A 19,173-nucleotide genomic window follows, 5' to 3' on the forward strand; every position below is an offset into this window, starting at 1 on the left:
CCCCTAGAAGGAAGCCAGTGCTGCCAGGACAGGACTTGAATGTGGAGCCTGTGTTGGGAGGAATCAGAGGGCAGACCCAAACCAGGTCATTTGAGGAGCCTTTAGTAGTGGGACTGTTTGCTAAGGTGTGAACAGAACTTGGAAAAGGAACAAGAGGTGTGCTGTGCTGGGGGGTGGTTAACCCCAGGGAGCCCTGGCCACCGTGGGCCTGACACAGGGAGGGGCGGGAGCATCTCTCCAGACCTGCCACAGCCCACCGTAGAGAAAGGTGGTCCACCCCTGGTGACCATGCAGGGGGAAGCCAGGGAAGAAGCACCTCATCTCCTGCTGGTGACTTCCATTGGCCAAACCCACTGAGAAGCCAGGGCAAGGAAGCAACACGGAGCAGCGTGCAGAGCAGCAAAGGGAAGATTTCTTGCTCGGTCTGCAGCCATAGAGCCGAGCCCAGTGTCCACTGCTTTCCTGGCCTTTGCGTCCTTCCCAGAGCTGCCAGGAGCCTGAGCGCACACCTTCGATCAGTAACAGTGCTGCTGTGGGGTGGGTTCTGTCTGTTCTCTCAACAGGTTCCATCATGGAGAATGGAGTGAGCTCTTCCAGCACAGCTGACAAGTCCCAGAAGCAGTCCCTGACCCCCAGCTTCCAGAGCCCAGCCACTAGTCTGGGCCTGGATGAAGGGGTCTCTGCCAGCTCAGCTGGAGCCGGAGCTGGGGAGACTCTGAAGCAGGAGTGTGACTCCCTGGCCCCCCAGATGGCGAGCAGCACCACCTCCAAGCCGCCATCATCGTCCTCAGGACCCAGGACCCTCCCATGGCAGGGACAGCCCATCAGAGGCTGCCGGGGCCCGCATGCAGCCCTGCCACCAGTGGTGATCCTATCCAAAGCGGCCTACAGCCTCCTAGGCTCCCAGAAGAGTGGCAAGCTGCCATCCTCCTCATCCCTGCTGCCCCACGCCGACGTGGCCTGGGTGAGTTCCCTGCGGCCACTCCTGAACAAGGACATGAGCAGCGAGGAGCAGTCCCTCTACTACAGGCAGTGGACCTCGGCCCGGCAGCACCACGCCGACTACAGCAACCAGCTGGACCCGGCCTCTGGCACCCGAAACTTCCACCCCCGGCGGCTTCTGCTGACAGGGCCCCCACAGGTAGGGCCAAGCTAGCCTGGGCCGTTTCTTAGGCTGGGGTTGGCACGTCTTCCCCAAGAAGTAGAAGCCAGAGAACCTCTTGGGGGTGGAGCAGGTGTGACAGAGCAATGAGGACCTCATTCAGGCCTCTCAGGCAGGAGACTGCAAAGCCAAGGTGTGAAATCTCTTTTCTCTTTTCCTCCCCTCTCTTCCCCACCTCCACTCCTCCCCAATTAAAAATCTTCCCGTTAGGTGGGAAAGACGGGCTCCTATTTACAGTTCCTCAGGATCCTCTTCCGCATGCTCATCAGGCTCCTGGAGGTGGATGTGTATGACGAGGAGGAGATCAACACCGGTGAGTGCTGAGCCCAAGGACTGGGCAGAGGGGCAAAAGACAAAGACATTGAACTGCAAATCCCGGGAACTTGCTTTTGGCTTCTGGGATTTCTACAGTACCTAACCTGCAGTTATTGGGAGGCTAAAGATAATGTGCCCAAGGCCAGGCATGGTGGCTCACGCCGGTAATCTCAGCACTTTGGGAGGCCAAGGCGGGCGGATCACCTGAGATCAGGAGTTCAAGACCAGCCTGGGCAACGTGGTGAAACCCCATCTCTACTGAAGATACAAAAATTAGCCAAGCATGGTGGTGCACACCTGTAATTCCAGCTACTCAGGAGGCTAAGGCAGGAGAATCACTTGAACCCACCAGGTGGGTTGCAGTGAGCCAAGATCATGTCACTACACTCCATCCTAGGTGATGGAGTGAGACTTTGCCTCAAAAAAAAAAAAAAAAAAGAAAAAGAAAAAGAAAAAAAGAATGTGTCCGGCAAATAGTTCTGAGTAAACTGTAGCCTTTTTTAGCTCATTGAGATCAGGGATGGTGTATTCTACTTTTGGCGTCCTCTCTACAATGTCCTGCGAGGTGCTGGGCAAAAAGGCATTTTGGTTTTTGGCTTTTTTAAAAATTTAAGTTCTGGGATACATGTGCTGAACGTGCAGGTTACATAGCTGTATACGTGTGCCATGGTGGTTTGCTGCACCTACCAACCCGTCATCTAGGTTTTAAGCCCCGCATGCATTAGGCATTTGTCCTAATGCTCTCCCTCCCCTTGCCCCTCACCCATCGTGTGTGTGTGTGTGTGTGTGTGTGTGTTATGTTCCCATCCTGTGTCCATGTGTTCTCATTGTTCAACTCCCACTTATGAGCGAGAACATGCAGTGTTTGGTTTTCTGTTCCTGTGTTAGTTTGCTGAGGATGATGATTTCCAGCTTCATCCATGTCCCTGCAAAGGACATGAACTCATTCTTATGGGTGCAAAAAAAAAAAAAAAAAAAAGCATTTTATAAAGGCTTTTTAGGTAGATTAATTGCCTAGATGGTTAACTGTTGTAAAATTCCAGTTGTAGTATTCAACTGCTTCAGGATCCAGGGCATATTTATATTCTGGATACTAGTCCTTTGTTGATTGGTCAGAGTATGTCTTATATTTTACCCATAGGCTCTGAGTGAAGGCACGGGATTACTATAATGAGACGAAAACTTCTTATGTGTAGAACTGAACGCTGGCACCACGAACAAAACATCTGCACTAAGACAGAGGGGCAGGTGCTTGATCAGGCTGTGGGAGCCAGTGGGCATACCAAGACCACTCCAGCTGTCTTCCCTAGCTGGCACCAGGGAGATGACTCCACTCTGCAGCTAAGAGCAGTGTGGCTTGGCTGGGCATGGTGCGGTGGCTCACGCCTGTAATCCCAGCACTTTGGGAGGCCGAGGCGGGCGGATCACCTGAGGTCAGGAGTTCGAGACCAACATGGTGAAACCCCGTCTCTACTATAAATACAAAAATTAGCCGGGCATGATGGTGTGTGCCTGTAATCCCAGCTACTTGGGACGCTGAGGCACAGAATTGTTTGAACCCAGGAGGCGGAATGTGCAGTGAGTTGAGATCACGCCACTACACTCCAGCCGGGATGACAGAGACTCTGTCTCAAAAAAAAAAGAAAAGAAGAACAGTGTGGCTCAAAACTGTGGCTTCGCATCTCCAACCAGTTTGACTGTGCTGGCAGGGAACTGTGGGGAGAAGTAGAAGCAACCAGCTGGAAGTTCTTCTCAAGCCTCTCAAAGATGAGTCTGGAATAGGGAAAGCCCTTGGCATCGTCTACCAAATTAGCTCTTGGAGATCTCACCTCACTTGTTTTACCTAAATAGGTGAACCTGTTCCATGACCAGCCCAAGAAATTAGTTTAGTGCCAAGTAAGAGTAGGTAAAAGCCATATTTAACCACTTTTTTATGGCCTCAGGCCTGTTGCCATTTCTCATCAATTCACATCCATGATTTTAGACACACACACATGAATTCATCTTCCCATCTACATCTCCTTGTTTTTTTCCCCAGCTAAGCTGCACCAGATTGCCGGGCCCACGAGGTTGGCCTCAAAACACCCCACACCCCAAGGCCCCCGGAAAGAGATGAGCCAGAAGGGCAAAGCCAGAGCCAAGCAGACCGGGAGTCGAGGCCTGCCCTTCCTGCCAGCTTTCCTGCCAGGCTCCCTGGCACCACAACAGAGTGATGCCTTTGATTCTTTCCCTCAGATCATGCTACAGTGATCTTGACTCTTGCTCTGTGTTGGTGAGCTGCGAGTCTGTTACAGCTCATCTGACCTTTGTAGTAAGAAACACTGTTTGCCTTTCTTCCTTCTCCCTCATTTTAGTGCAGGTTAATGCGACGGTGCTCTCAAGAGGCACAATGACATCTTTTTACAAACTAGACTAAGCTTTAAAGTGCAGACTTCAGTTCAGGGATATAAAAATAAATGTAGTATATGTGTTAAAAGATATTAGCTGTACCTGCAATCTTTAGCCTTTTTTGGAAAGTTTCTTTTCTCCCTTTGAAAGTTGTCTTAAGCTACTTTTTTATCTTATACATTTTATTATTTATATTTTATATATATACACACACATATACATATATATATTTTAAGATGGAGTTTCTGTCGTCCAGGCTGGAGTGCAGTGGTGTGATCTCAGCTCACTGCAACCTCTGCCTCCTGGGTTCAAGCAATTCTCCTGCCTCAGCCTTCTGTGTAGCTGTGATTACAGGCTCACGCCACCATGCCCGGCTGATTTTTGTATTTTTAGTAGAGATGAGGTTTCACCATGTTTGCCAGGCTGGTCTCAAACTCTGACCTCATGTGATTCACCCACCTTGGCCTCCCAAAGTGCTGAGATTACAGGTGTGAGCCACTGCACCTGGCCACTAATAAAAAATATAATCTCGGCCAGGCGCAGTAGCTCAAACCTGTAATCCCAGCACTTTGGGAGGCCGAGGCAGGCAGATCACGAGGTCAGGAGATGGAGATCATCCTGGCTAACACAGTGAAACCCCGTCTCTACTAAAAATACAAAAAAATTAGCTGGGTGTGGTGGCAGGCGCCTGTAGTCCCAGCTACTCAGGAGGCTGAGGCAGGAGAATAGCGTGAACCCGGGAGGTGGAGCTTGCAGTGAGCCAAGATCGTGCCACCGCACTCCAGCCTGGGTGACAGAGCAAGACTCCATCTAAAAAATATATATATATATATGTGTGTGTGTGTGTGTGTGTGTGTGTGTATGTGTATGTAATGTTAGACACCAGCTGTGTGCCTGCAACTGTCTTGGCACTTTATTATTATTATTATTATTATTATTATTATTATTATTATTAAGAAGGAGTCTCGCTTTGTCACCCAGGCTGGGGTGCACTGGCATGTTCTCGGCTCACTGCAACCTCTGCTTCTTGGGTTCAGGCAATTCTCCTGCCTCAGCCTCCCAAGTAGCTGGGATTAAAGGCGTGCACCACCAGGCCCAGCTAATTTTTTGTATTTTTAGTAGAGACAGGGTTTCACCACTTTGGCCAGACTGGTCTCGAACTCCTAGCCTTAGGTGATCCACTTGCCTCGGCCTCCTAAAGTACTGGGATTACAGGTGTGAGCCACTGCACCTGGCCAATAAAAAAAAAATATCTATTAGACACCACCTGTGTGCCTGCAACTGTCAAAGCCCTTTATTTATTTATTTATTTTTTGAGATAGACTCTTACTCTGTCACCCAGGCTGGAGTGCAGTGGCACGATCTCAACTCACTGCAACCTCCACCTCTGGGGTTCAAGTGATTCTCCTGCCTCAGCCTCCCAAGTAGCTGGGATTATAGGCACGTGCCACTACGCCCAGCCAATTTTGGTATTTTGGTAGACACGGGGTTCCACCATGTTGGCCAGGCTGGTCTCGAATTCCTGACCTCAAATGATTTGCCTGCCTCGGCCTCTCAAAGTTCTGGGATTACAGGCGTGAGCCACCATGTCCAGCCTGTCTTGGCACTTTAAATGTACCATCTCTGGCTGGGCAGGGTGACTCACATCTGTAATCTCTATGCTTTGGGAGGCCAAGGTGGGAGGATGGCTCGAGGCCAGAAGTTTGAGATCAGCCTGGGCAGCAGAGAGACCCCATCTCTCACAAAAAAATTTAAAACTCTACCCAAGTGTGATGGTACACGCCTGCAATCCTAGCTACTCCGGAAGCTGCAGTGGGAGGATTCCTTGAGCCCAGGAATTCAAGGTTGCAGTGAGCTTAAATTGCGTCACTGCATTCTAGCCTGAGTGACAGAGTGAGACCCTGTCTCCCAAAAAAAAGAAAAGAAAAGGGTCTGGTATGGTGGCTCACACCTGCAATCCCAGCACTTTGGGAGGCTGAGGCAGGAGGCTTGCTCGAGCCCAGCAGTTCAAGACCAGCCTAGACAATACAGTAAGACCCTGTCTCTACAAAAACGTTAGCTGGGCATGGTGGCACGTGCCTGTAGTCCCAGCTACTCAAGAGGCTGAGATGGGAGGATCATTTGATCCCAGGTGGTTGAGGCTGCATTAAAGCTTACAATAATCTGGGGACTCAGGGTTAAGTACAGTGCCTGAAGGTGTGACATTGTCAGGGGGCAGGGCCAGGATTCACACCCAGGTCTACTGGCTCTCAGCTGTGACTGCATATTGGAACACTCTGAGGAGCCTTAAACAATATGACTAGTTTCTAGGCATCAGACATTCTGACTGAACTATTTCTGGGATGTGTGGCCTGAGTGTGGGAATTTTCACCAGCTCCTCAGCTGATTCTAATGTGCGGAAGACATTGGGAATTTTGCTCGGTGCATCCTGAAATCTCTTGGGTGTCAGTATATTAATACCCCACAGCTAAAAATCTCAAGACAGAAATAAGATCATCCAAAATGAAACTTTTAAGGAAATTTGGCCTGGTGAAGACTAGGTTATCTTACAGATGCCAGAGTTTGTGAATTGGGTCTGCAGAGACGAATGCTGGGGGCCAGTGAGGGCAAATGTTCCTGTCAGCACGGGTGTGAACAATTCTGCCTCCTCTACTGGGATAGGGGAGCTCATTTTTCAGAAATGCCTTTGTCCACCCATCTGGGCTGTACGTCCCATAAAAGCCATTCTCTCTGACACATGTGGAAGAGGAAGGCCAGTCACCTGCTCTGCACACTTCCTTCTTGTCCTAGATCACAGTGAAAGCAGTGAAGTGAGCCAGTCAGAGGGAGAGCCCTGGCCTGACATCGAGAGCTTCAGTAAAATGCCTTTTGATGTCAGTGTGCATGACCCCAAGTACACTTTGATGAGCCTGGTGTATACTGAGAAGCTGGCAGGGGTCAAACAAGGTCAGTGCAATCAGAGCCAAGTTCACCTCCTTTCCAGGTCAAGGGGACACTAACTCCATCTCGCTTTTCTTTCACTCTTATGCACATCATTTTTTAAATTTTCATATCTGTTTCTTAGGGCATAAATTACAGAATACATGGAAAAGTCATTTTGGGGAAAAGGGGACTTTTCTTTCCAGGCATAGGGAAAACATGTTATCTCATGGGATGGCTTTTTGCCCCTTTATACACAGAAGTGATAAAGCAATCCAAAGTTGAAGAGCCCAGGAAACGGGAAACTGTGTCCATAATGCTGACCAAATATGCAGCCTATAACACCTTTCACCACTGTGAACAGTGCCGCCAGTACATGGACTTCACCTCTGCCTCCCAGGTACCGTCCCGCCTTCGCCCTCGCCCTCGCCCTCGCCCTCTGTCACCCACTATGGATTTTGTATGTAAGGGTGGGGGCTGGAGGGATGAAAAATAGGGCCCCTAGTTTCAGGCCTCAGGCAAAACATAGTTTACTCATACGAAGGAGCCACTCATTGGTGAGAAAAATGCATGAAGGCTGGGCGTGGTGGCTCACCCCGTAATCCCAGCACTGGGAGGCCAAGGTGGGTGGATCACCTGAGGTCAGAAGTTCGTGACCATCCTGGCCAACATGGTGAAACCCCATCTCTACTAAAAATACAAAAAATTAGCCAGGTGTGGTGGCACATGCCTGTAATCCCAGCTACTTGGGAGGCTGAGGCAGGAGAATCACTTGAACCTAGAAGGTGGAGGCTGCAGTGAGCCGAGATCTCACCACTGCACTCCAACCTGGGTGACAGACTGAGACTCGTCTCAAAAACAAACAAACAAACAAACAATGCATGAAGCAATAATTAAATGAATGTTGGGTTTCTTTGGATTGTGGGAGGGAGAGGAGGCAGCTTAGTTTTAGTATCTTGAATTACTTCTTCAGATGGTTACATGTGTCATGTTTAGGTTAGGAAGTAGCTGAGATGTTTCTTTGCAATCCAGATATTACAGTATATTTGATGAGAGTTCCCCCCTCTTCCCTTTGGATCACTGACTAAAATGGCACTATTATCTCAGATCCACAGGGTGTGCCCTTTGAGCTGTGATTCTAATAGGTCTGTTGATTTGCACCAACCTAGTCATATTCACACCTGTGTGGGGTGGCCTGGCCAGTGGAGTCGGTTTGTTCTATGCAGTGAGAACTGAGACATAGGAATGCAGAACACGGGCCAATAACCCTTAGTATGTGGCTTCTTTTTGGCTAGTGCATCTTTAAGCACAAAAGATGAAACGGCAACATATGATAGTAATATCCAGAGCTTACTTCCCCCAATCCATCTTTATTTTTGTGACTTGGCTCTGAACACACAGAAACGACTCCTGCTTCTGGTAGGCCATACTGACTCCCCTAAACCTGTTTCTGCTCTTCAGGGCCAGCTCGTCACCCTTTTCCCACATCTCATCCTGAAATACAAATGAGTACTAGAAGGGATATGCTTTAAAAAACCGATCGAATCATTCTGCCCTTCTAATACAAGTTACCTTTTATATCCCATTTGTTTTCTTGGTGTTACTGAAAACTTTTGGTGGGCTGCTTTGAAATAAGCTCTTAAAAGCTTTATGGAAGACCCAAGTCCCCTGGTCTACAGATTATAGGTTTTTAGAAAATCTCTTTATTAGAAACCCTCTATTCATAAAGTTTGTGTGACGACCGTACTAAGTAGTATATTCCCACATTTCTGAGGCAGAACTAGAATTAAGGGAAGAAGTGTAATGTTATTTTTCTATGAAATATAGTATTTCGGTTTAAACCATTGGGAAACCTACTTCGATTCTAGTTGCTGATGAAAATTGATGGTATCCTTTTATTAAGCCAAATCTTATCCACATTAAAAGCGTGAAAAGACCTATTACATAATTATTCATTGAGACAGGTTACTGAAAAAACATGAACTCTCCAGCACTTTAAATGTAGGTTAGATTTATATTTGGCTTCAGTGAGTCAAATGATCCTTCTTTTCTGAAACCAGAGTTCTGGGCTAAATGATTGAACCTCTTCAGCATCCACTGTAGCCAGGAAAGATGGGGCTGGAGAGGCATTTTAATGTCAAACCTGATATTTAGAAAGCTGATACTCATTTGACCTGACCCGCAGAGAACAGAAGTGTTTCCCTCCGATTAACAGGGGACCTTTGGGAATGCATACAGAGCAGGACATCCCACAGGTATATCTGACCTCTGCATAAGATGGAGCAGTTGTGGCTCTGACAGCATAAAGAATGCGGTGCCAGGCAACAAGTACTTCTCCCACTGAGGCTGTGCAGGTGCAAGATGGCGGGCTGCCATGTCAGTGGCAGCTCCTAAATGAAGTGTTTGCCTTATCAACCTTTTAGATGGGGCTGCTCACAGCCTGGTCTGGTGGCACTTACCAGTTCATGTTAGTTTCCCTCTCTTAGTAACAGCCTGAAGGAGTGGCCTGGAAGTTTGGAAACGGTGGGCTTACTTACATTCCCTCCCTTTCTTCTTTGCAAACGTAGATGTCTGACTCCACCCTTCATGCCTTCACATTCTCTTCCTCTATGCTGGGAGAAGAGGTTCAGCTCTATTTCATCATTCCCAAATCCAAAGAGAGTCATTTTGTCTTCAGCAAGCAGGGCAAGCACCTGGAGAGCATGCGGCTGCCCCTGGTCTCAGACAAGGTGGGTGAGAGCATCTGGACTGCCAGGCACCAGACCTAGTTCTCTAAGTGTCCTCAATCTAGAGGCTTTAATGTCATCTGTTTTCTTCCCTTTCGGCAGAATTTGAATGCAGTCAAGAGCCCTATTTTCACTCCTTCCAGTGGTCGACATGAGCACGGACTCCTAAACCTCTTCCACGCCATGGAGGGCATCAGCCACCTTCACCTCCTCGTGGTCAAAGAGTATGAGATGCCTCTGTACCGCAAGTACTGGCCCAACCACATCATGCTGGTGCTTCCCGGCATGTTCAATAATGCAGGCGTGGGTAAGGGGCCCCCCGGGATGGGGAGAAGGGCTTCGAAGATAAACTGAGCTCCATTCCCCTGGCATGAAAGCTTCAGATTCCCCTGCCTCTAGAAATTGTCCTGCCCTCCTCACCTCTTTGAAAAAAATAGTCTTTTGACTCTTCCTTGAATTTGAGTTTTCTTTTTCCCCTTATCTGCAGTTTTGCAGAATTAACTCTGAGGACTGGTAATTAAGGAAGAAGTCACTGGTATACGGAGCACCCTGGGAAAGTTTGGGATTCTTCCCTGTATAGGCTGCAAATGTTCTGAGCTGAGCACTGTGGAGCAGAAATGTAACCATGAGAAAAAAGATGGTCTAAGGGAGAGGCAGGGTTAGTGGTTCACCCAGATCAGGAGGGGCCCCTAGGTCATCTCATCTTTAAGGCATGTAGCAAGTTCTAGGGGACTGCTGTACAACCAGGGAGCTGGAAGCATCGTTACTGCCTATGACACAGGAATATGCCTGAAAGAAGTCTTCCTGCTTTCCCCCGGGGTTTAACAGCAATGCGCTGATTTCTCAAAGGGGGCCAGTGCTTGTATGTATGACAGAGCTGTGGAGACTGGAGATGTGAGAACGCCTTCATTTTCCTTTCTCAGGCAGGACATCTCTAACCGAATCCAGTGTTTTAGAGCTGTGCTCTTCTGGACACTTCTTGCACTGTAGTTCTAAACAGTTTTTCCCATCTGCTCCTGTGGGGTGCCTCAGTGCCAAGTCAGGAGCTGCTTGTTCCCATTTTAAAGAGAAGTAGTAACACCCAGCCTAGAGCTGGACTGGAGGGCAGATAAGACCGGAGTAGTTTTCTTGAACCCACGTTTCTTCTCTCCAGGGTCTCCTCTTTCTCCACTGTCTCCCAACTTAGCCTCTGCCTCTCCCTTCCTTCTTAGGTCTCTCCATTTCTTGTTCCTTTCTATGCCTTTTCATGTTCTTCGACTTCAAACAGCCTTAATATGGGCTTAATATATTTTCAAAATGGTTTTGTTTTGAATATAATTGTGTCACTTTATATCAAGTGAATTAAGGCTTCTGTATATTTCTGTTCCTTCAGCCTCCCCAAAACCACTTAACTCATACTAACCGAAGCCTTTTTCTTTTTTTTTTTTTTTTTGAGACGGAGTCTGCTCTGTCGCCCAGGCTGGAGTGTGGTGGCGCGATCTCGGCTCACTGCAAGCTCCCCTTCCCGGGTTCACGCCATTCTCCTGCCTCAGCCTCCCGAGTAGCTGGGACTACAGGCGCCCACCACCACGCCCGGCTAATTTTTTTGTATGTTTAGTAGAGATGGGGTTTCACAGTGTTAGCCAGGATGGTCTCGATCTCCTGAACTCGTGATCTGCCCGCCTCGACCTCCCAAAGTGCTGGGATTACAGGCGTGAGCCACCGTGCCTGGCACTGAAGCCTTTTTCTATATGAATATGACCTCCTTCTGTGCCTGCCTGATCCTTAGGAGAAAGTTTTCTCATCCTAGATCTGACCAAACTGTATAGTACTAGTTTTGCCATTTTTGCAATAATTTGGGGAGAAAGAAGCCAACACACATATGCAAATGAAAGATACAAACTATTATTTTTATTTTTGGTAAAAATCACATAACATAAAATTTACTGCCTTGGCCGGGTGCAGTAGCTTATGCCTGTAATCCCAGCACTTTGGGAGGCCGAGGTGGATGGATCACCTGAGGTCAGGAGCTTGAGACTAGCCTGGCCAATATGGTGAAACCCCATCTCTACTAAAAATACAAAAAAAAAAATCAGCTGGACGTCGTGGTGTGCGCCTGTAATCCCAGCTACTCAGGAGTCTGAGGCAGGAGAATCACTTGAACCCAGGAGGTGGTGGCAGCAGTGAGCCAAGAACATGCCATTGAACTCCGGCCTGAGCAACAAGAGTGAAACTCTGTCTCAAAACAAACAAACAAAAAAAAACCACGTACTGCCTTAATACTTCTAAAGTATTAAAGTTCAGATTACAACATTCTTATTGTAATAAGAATTATTACAACAGTCTTACAACATTCACACTGTTGAAAGACTGATTGCTAGAACTCTTTTCACCTTGTGAAACAAACTCCCCATTCCCTCCCCTCCCCTCAGCGCCTGGCAGCCACCATTCTGCTTTCTTTAAGTAGAATGATACAGTATCTGTCCTTTAGTGACTGACTGGCTTATCTCACTTAGCATGTCCTCAAGGTTCATCCATGTTGTAGCATGTGTTAGAATTCCCTTCCTTCTTAAAGGCTGGATAATATTCCATTTTATGTATCCACTCCGTTTTATCCATTCATCTGTCAGTGGACACTTGGGCTGCTCCCACCTTACGGCTATTGTGCATCAGGCTTTTATGAACACAGGTAGACAAATATCTGAGACCCTTCTTTCACTTCTTCTAGATATATATCTAGAAGTGAGATTGCTAGATCATATGGTAATTCTATTTTTAACTTTCTGAAGAATCACCATACTGTTTTCCATAGTGGCTTGCACCATTTTACCTTCCCACCAACAGTGCACAGGGATTCTCATTTCTTCACATCCTCACCAACACTTTTTTTTTTTTTAGGTGTTTTGCATTGTGATTTTGTTTTGCATTCCCCTAATGATTAGTAATATTGAACATCTTTTTGTGTGCTTGTTAGCCATCTGTGTATCTTCCTTGAAGACTTGTCTGCAAAGTCCTTTGTTGATTTTTCAACTGAATTATTTTGTTGTTGTTGAATTGTAGCAGTTTTTAAAAAATATATTCTGGGTATTAACACCTTATCAGATATACTCTTTGTAAAGATTTTCTCCCAGCCAGGTGCAGCGGCTCACACCTGTAATCCAAGCACTTTGGGAGGCCAAGGCGGGCAGATCATCTGAGATCAGTTCAAGACCAGTGTGACCAACATGGAGAAACCCTGTCTCTACTAAAAATACAAAATTAGCCTGGCATGGTGGTGCTTGCCTGTAATCCCAGCTACTCAGGAGGCTGAGGCAGGAGAATCACTTGAACCAGGGAGGTGGAGGTTGCCGTGAGCTGAGATCACACTGCTGCACTCCAGCCTGGGCAACAAGAGCGAAACTCCGTCTCAAAAAAAAAAAAATTTCTCCCATTCCATGGATTGCCTTTTACTCTATTATTTGATGAAGTCCAGTTTGTCTATTTTTTCTTAGCTTTTGTTTTTGATATCATATGTAAGAGATCACTGCCAAATTCAATGTCACAAGGCCTTCCCCTATGTTTTCTTCTCAATGATGTATAGTTCTAGCTTTTATGTCTAGGTCTTTGATCCATTTTGAGTTAATTTTTATGTAGGGTCTAAGGTAAGGATTCAACTTCATTCTTTTGCATGTGACTATGAGGTTTTCCCAGCACTTTTTTTTTTTTTTTAAGACAGGGTCTTGCTCTGTCACCCAGGCCGAAGTGTGCAGTGGCACGACCATAGCTCACTGTAGCCTCCAAGTTCTGAGCTCAAGCAATCCTCCCACCTCAGCCTCCTGAGTGGCTAGGACTATAGGCATATGCCACCATGCCTGGCTAATTTTTAAATTTTTTGTAGAGACACGGGTCTCACTATGTTGCTCAGGCTGCTCTCAAACCACTGGCCTCAAGTGATCCTCCCACCTCAGCCTCCCAAAAATGCTGAGATTACAGGTGTGAGACATGATGCCCGGCCCCCAACTGTGTTTGTTGACAAGACCATCTTTTACCCACTGAATGGGTTTGGCTCCCTTGTAAAAAATCATTTGACCATGTATGAGAGGGTTTATTTCTGGGCTTTCTGTATGCCCAGATCAAAACTACCACACTGTTTTGATTACTATAGCTTTGTAGTAAGTTCTGAAATCAGGAAGTGTGAGATCTCTAACTTTGCCTTTGCCTCTCTTTCAAGATTGTTTTGGCTATTTGGGGTCCCTTGAGACACTGGATGAATTGCAGGATGGGTTTTTCTATTTCTGCAAAGTCTTTGGGATTTTTATAGGGACTGCATTAAGGCTGTGGATCACTTTGGGTAGCACTGACATCTAATATCAAGTCTTCTAATCCATAAACACAGGATGTCTTTCCATTTATTGGTGTCTTCCTTAATTTCCTTCAACAATGCTTTGTACTTTTCACTGTACAAGTCTTTTGCCTCCTTAGTTAAGCTGATTTCTAAGTCTTTAATTCTTTTTGATGCTATTGTAAATGGAACTCTTAATTTCCTTTAGATTGTTCATGGTTGAGGTATAGAAATGCAACTGATTTTGGTGTTGATTTTGCATCTGCATCTTTGCTAGATTCACATATTCGTTCTAAAGGGGATTTTTGGTGGAATTTTGAGTTTTCTATGTATATGTTGCCTGGGAATGGAGGTAATTTTACTTACTATTTGGTTGCCTTTTATTTTTTTTCTTGATTACTTTGTCTGGCCGTGACTTCCAGTATTATGTTAAATAGAAATGGTAAAAGTGGCATCCTTGTCTTGTTCCTGATCTCAGTTTTGGAAAAGCTTTCAGTCTTTCACCATTGACTAGTGATGATGTTAGCTGTGGGCTTTTCATACATGGACCTTATTATGTTGAGAATGCAAACTATTACACACACGTTTTTGGAAGGTAGATTTTCTTAAATCCCAGTTTTACCCTAGATCTATTCACAGTGCTTTGGGTTCTTCCATAGAGTTAATAGCTTTTCTTTCATTTATCACCTACATTTTGTTTCATTTTAGGACGGCCCACTCATAAAATTTGGCTGATTTCTATCATCTCGATAATCGCTAACATTCACCGAGTACTTAGAGGGTGCTAGGCGCTATCCTGAGCATCATACAGCAACCCTATGAGATCACCGTTATTATTGCCTTCTTAGAGGTGGGGAAGCCAAGGCACAAGGGGTTTAATTTGTTCAGGGTCACATGGCTAGAAAGTGGTGGAATTAGGATTCAAAATCGGACAGTTTGGCTCCTGTCTATTCTCTTAATCTCTATACCATATTGCCTCTTGCAAAAGGCAGATCTAGGGAAAGGGTACCAGTTTCCAGAGTCTTCAGAGAAGATGCTGCTGTCATTTTCCTTGAAGTGTCTAAAGAAGGTGACATATCAATGGAATTGGCATACCCACTCACTGCAGCCCAGTTAACTCCCTAGTACAGGACATGTGAGTAGCTGCTTCCAAGTCTGAGAGAGCCTCTTGGCATGCTTCAAGGAAGTAAACAATAATAGCATTTCCTAGATGTGGATTCCTTTGTCTTATGAGGGAAACTGGATTCTTGCAATACTCTCAGAGTGTGGTTCATATCATTTGCATCCTCAAAGATATCTGGTTTCTAGCCCTTCACCATACCTACTCAAATGCAGCCCTGGTAATGGACTCTAAGAATCTACATTTAAAACTGATTCCCCAGTAACTCTTATATACACTGGTTTGAGAGCCAATGCTCTGAACATTTGGTTGGCTCCCACCTGCATGGTTCTCATGTGAACAGGCATTCTGTGGAGAGAATATAGCTGCCTGTGGGGCTTCAGCCAAGCCAGAGTGAAGGATGTGTGGATATGTAGATGTGGTTATGTTGCCTTCCAGGTGCTGCCAGGTTCCTCATTAAGGAGCTATCATATCACAACCTAGAATTGGAGAGAAACCGCCTGGAGGAGCTAGGCATTAAACGCCAGTGTGTCTGGCCTTTCATCGTCATGATGGATGACTCATGTGTCCTATGGAACATTCACAGTGTTCAGGAGCCATCCAGGTAGACTTCCAAGCTGTTCTGGGGGCATATGACACAATGCTGTAGACAGGATAATACATTTCTTGACCACAGTTACATATGGAAGTAAGTGAGAGACAGCTTTCTAGAGCAAAACAGCCGACCATGATGAGATCACCCTCACTAGAACATTTTGTGGTGACTTAGGACTTTTTTATTTAGACATTCAGTAGCCCATTAAATTCCTGGATCATTCTGGGATCACAACATTGGTTAGCTATTAAAGTCTACTGAGGCCAGGCACGGTGGCTCATGCCTGTAATCCCAGCATTTTGAGAGGCCAAGGCGGGCTGATCGTTTAAGGCCAGGAGTTCTAGACCAGCCTGGCCAACATGGCGAAACCCCGTCTCTACTAAAAACACAAAAATTAGCTGAGCGTGATGGTGCATGCCCTTAGTCCCAGCTACTCGGGAGGCTGAGGCATAAGAATCACTTGAACCCAAGAGGCAGAGGTTGCAGTGAGCTGAGATTGTGCCACTACACTCCAGCCTGGGTGACAGTGCAAGACTCTGTCTCAAAAAAACAAAAATAAAGTCTGTTGAGACACTAGGATTGATGTAGAAAGACTGCTGACATCTCAAATCAGAAGACCTAGTTTTTAGCCCCAACTCTGTTTTTTGTTTATAATTTTTTGTAGAGATGTTGCCCAGTCTGGTGTTGAACTCTTGGGCTCAAGCAATCCTCCCACCTCAGCCTCCCAAAATGTTGGGATTACGGGCGTGAGCCACCACACCCAGTAATGCTTCTTGACTGACTATGAAAAAGGAAAGCCATCTCACCTCTCCGTATCTCAAGTCCATCACCTGTAAAATTATGCCTGGGCCAAAATCAGTGGTTTTCTTCCTGGGGTAGTGCCCCCTCACATTGCTAGTGGGTGCCGGTCAGGGGCATCTGTGAGGACCAGAGGATGCCAAACATTTTGAAAAGTCCAACACAAACCCCCAAAATTCAATAGCACTCCCATTGCAACACTGTGCCAGGTGACCTTTAAGCCCCTCCCAGCTCAAACATTGTGATTTTGTGTCCTTGTTCCTATTTTGGATTTGAAGCCAGTGAAATTTTCAAATATTCCTTATTATACACAATTACCAGAACTGGGAAGGATACCTCTATGCTTCCAACCTCCAGCTACCTCTTCTTTGGCAACTCTTTATTCATTGTTCACTCTGACACAGGGGCTGGATTTTTCTCTGCCCAAAAGTGATAAGCCCCACCCCAAAAGGCAGTTTCTTTAATAGTGACAGATAGTGTGAAAACTGGGCTTGACATTCGTCTCCATTTGCTAATACAAAGTAAATCAGTTAATTTTATCCTTGAGAGTATTACTGGTGTATAATAGTGTATAGACAGTTCACAAATGATCCTGTCTTCCATAATATTTATCAACATCTTATATAAACTATATTTCACAGCCAGCCTGTGGAAGTAGCAGTTTCCAGTAAGAATGTTTCCTTGAAGACTGTCTTACAGCACATTGAAGCCACACCAAAAATTGTCCACTATGCAATCTTGGGCATACAGAAATGGAGCAGCAAGCTGACTTCTCAGAGCCTAAAGGCCCCATTCTCTAGGTGTCACGTGCATGATTTCATTCTCCTCAACATAGACTTGACTCAGAATGTGCAGTATGACTTCAACAGGTAAGTCAGGCCTTATGGATACAGGTAATCCTGGCATCTACTGATGGCTTCTGCCCAGCTCTAGCCTCTGTAATGCTTTTATTCCTATGTCTTCAGTTGAGAAGCTGACTCTTTATGTGGGCAAGGAGAAAGGGGGATCACAAGCCCCAAAGTGTGCCCCTTTAACACCAAACTGACCTAGATCTTAACAGGGGTTGCAACGTCAAATGCTTAAACACTTTAGCCGTCTCATTATTCAACAAGAACTCAGAAACTATTGGCTCAAGTCAGTGTGTGCACCCGCAAACATCTAAGACTAAGCCCTCCTTCACCCTCCAAACTCAGAAGGAAATCACTTTTCCTGAATGTTAGTAGGATTCAGGGAAATCCTACTGTAGGGAAAAGGCAGCAGATGGGGATGAGCAGGGTAGCCATGGCCTTGCCTCCCAAATAAATTATGTCCAGGTTCCTACAAAACCTGAGAGCCAAACAAGAAAGCAGGAACCATAAAGTCCTTCTTATGCCAACCTCACGGTTATAGAATAGCTGCTGCTTTCACTTCTGTTTTAAATTGGACAGAGGCTTCATCCTGTTTGTAGCCAGAAATTTAAAACTGGGAGCACCTCTGCATTCCTGTTCTGCCAGAGTGTATCAAATAGGAACACAGTCCTGTTTTTGCATAGGGATACCTAAAACCTGTGACATAGCTGGGACAAAGATCATCTCACTTTCCCCTTTTAAAGGCTGTAATGCCCAAATCAGAGTTTTTCCAGGTCAGTATTATGAGGGCCAGCTCCACAAAAGCATGGTTGATTATTTTAGGCTCCTAATATCTTGCCACATGTTTATTTCGCCGTGTATAGTTATCACGGTTGAGATATGCCAGCTGAAGAAAACTATTGTTGTGGTTACAATTTAGGTATTTCTGTGAAGATGTTGACTTTAATCTGAGAACTAACAGTAGTGGCCTGCTCATCTGCCGCTTTAATAACTTCAGTCTCATGAAGAAACATGTTCAGGTTGGAGGGCAAAGGGACTTTATCATTAAACCAAAGATCATGGTAAGTACTGCAAGCTTGATTCAAGTGCTGAAAATAAGCACAATGATAATGACTATCTTTGTTATTAAATGTTGGCATTAAGCACTTTCCGTTTTATTGGAAAAGTGAAATAACACAAGGGAGTTTTTGTTTTTGGTTGTTTTTTTTTTTTTTTTTTTTTTTGGAGACTGTCTGTTCCCTAGGCTGGATGGAGAGCAGTGGCGTGATCTCGGCTCACTGCAACCTCTGCCTCCCGGGATCAAGCAATTCTCATACCGCAGCCTCCTGAGTAGCTGAGATTAGAGGTCTGTGATACCATGCCTGGCTAATTTTTGTATTTTTAGTAGAGACGGGGTTACACCATGTTGGCCAGGCTGGTCTCGAACTCCTGACGTCAAGTGATCTGCCCACCTTGGCCTCCCAAAGTGCTGGGACTACAGGCATGAGCCACCACATCCGGCCATTAGGGAGTTCTTAATGTCAAATTTTCAATCTCATTTCTGTTACTGGAGACTCATCTAGAGCCAAAACATTTGTTTTGACAATCCAACAAAATTACTTTAAATGTTGGCCTTAAATCTAAGTTTCTTTGGATTTAAGCCTTAACACATCCTTCAAAGCTTTAGTTTCAAGATGGCAAACTTAACATTTTTGCCTTTTTTTTTTTCCTGAGACAGAGTCTCACTCTGTCGCCCAGGCTGGACTGCACTGGCGTGATCCCAGCTTGCTGCAACCTCTGCCTCCCGGGTTCAAGCGATTCTCCTGCCTCAGCCACCACACCCCGCCACACTTTTACATTCTTTATGTAATACATGAGAGAAATATAAATCAAGATGCCAGTCTGGTCCTTTGCTAGAGCTTTCTTAAAAGACAGTAATATAGATCAAAACTATACTCTTTTCTAAGAAATTTACTGATATCTAATAATTCATAGCATGGGGCTACCAGTGGAGCTTAGAAAC

General features: G+C 45.8%; 1 protein-coding gene across 1 annotated transcript in view; it reads left to right on the forward strand.

The window, feature by feature from the left end:
* The window catches only part of GREB1L (GREB1 like retinoic acid receptor coactivator), a 159,818-nt gene that overhangs the window by 134,954 nt on the left and 5,691 nt on the right, over positions 1-19,173 (forward strand). Inside the window, exons 22-30 of the mRNA XM_025365255.1 lie at positions 564-1,141; positions 1,373-1,475; positions 6,656-6,811; positions 7,045-7,184; positions 9,352-9,513; positions 9,613-9,817; positions 15,369-15,534; positions 16,965-17,192; positions 18,091-18,232. Coding sequence (XP_025221040.1) covers positions 564-1,141; positions 1,373-1,475; positions 6,656-6,811; positions 7,045-7,184; positions 9,352-9,513; positions 9,613-9,817; positions 15,369-15,534; positions 16,965-17,192; positions 18,091-18,232 — 1,880 coding nt within the window. The remainder of the gene's footprint in view (positions 1-563; positions 1,142-1,372; positions 1,476-6,655; positions 6,812-7,044; positions 7,185-9,351; positions 9,514-9,612; positions 9,818-15,368; positions 15,535-16,964; positions 17,193-18,090; positions 18,233-19,173) is intronic.

The sequence above is a fragment of the Theropithecus gelada genome, chromosome 18 (genome assembly GCF_003255815.1).
Source record: "Theropithecus gelada isolate Dixy chromosome 18, Tgel_1.0, whole genome shotgun sequence".
In the NCBI taxonomy this organism is placed as follows: domain Eukaryota; kingdom Metazoa; phylum Chordata; class Mammalia; order Primates; family Cercopithecidae; genus Theropithecus; species Theropithecus gelada.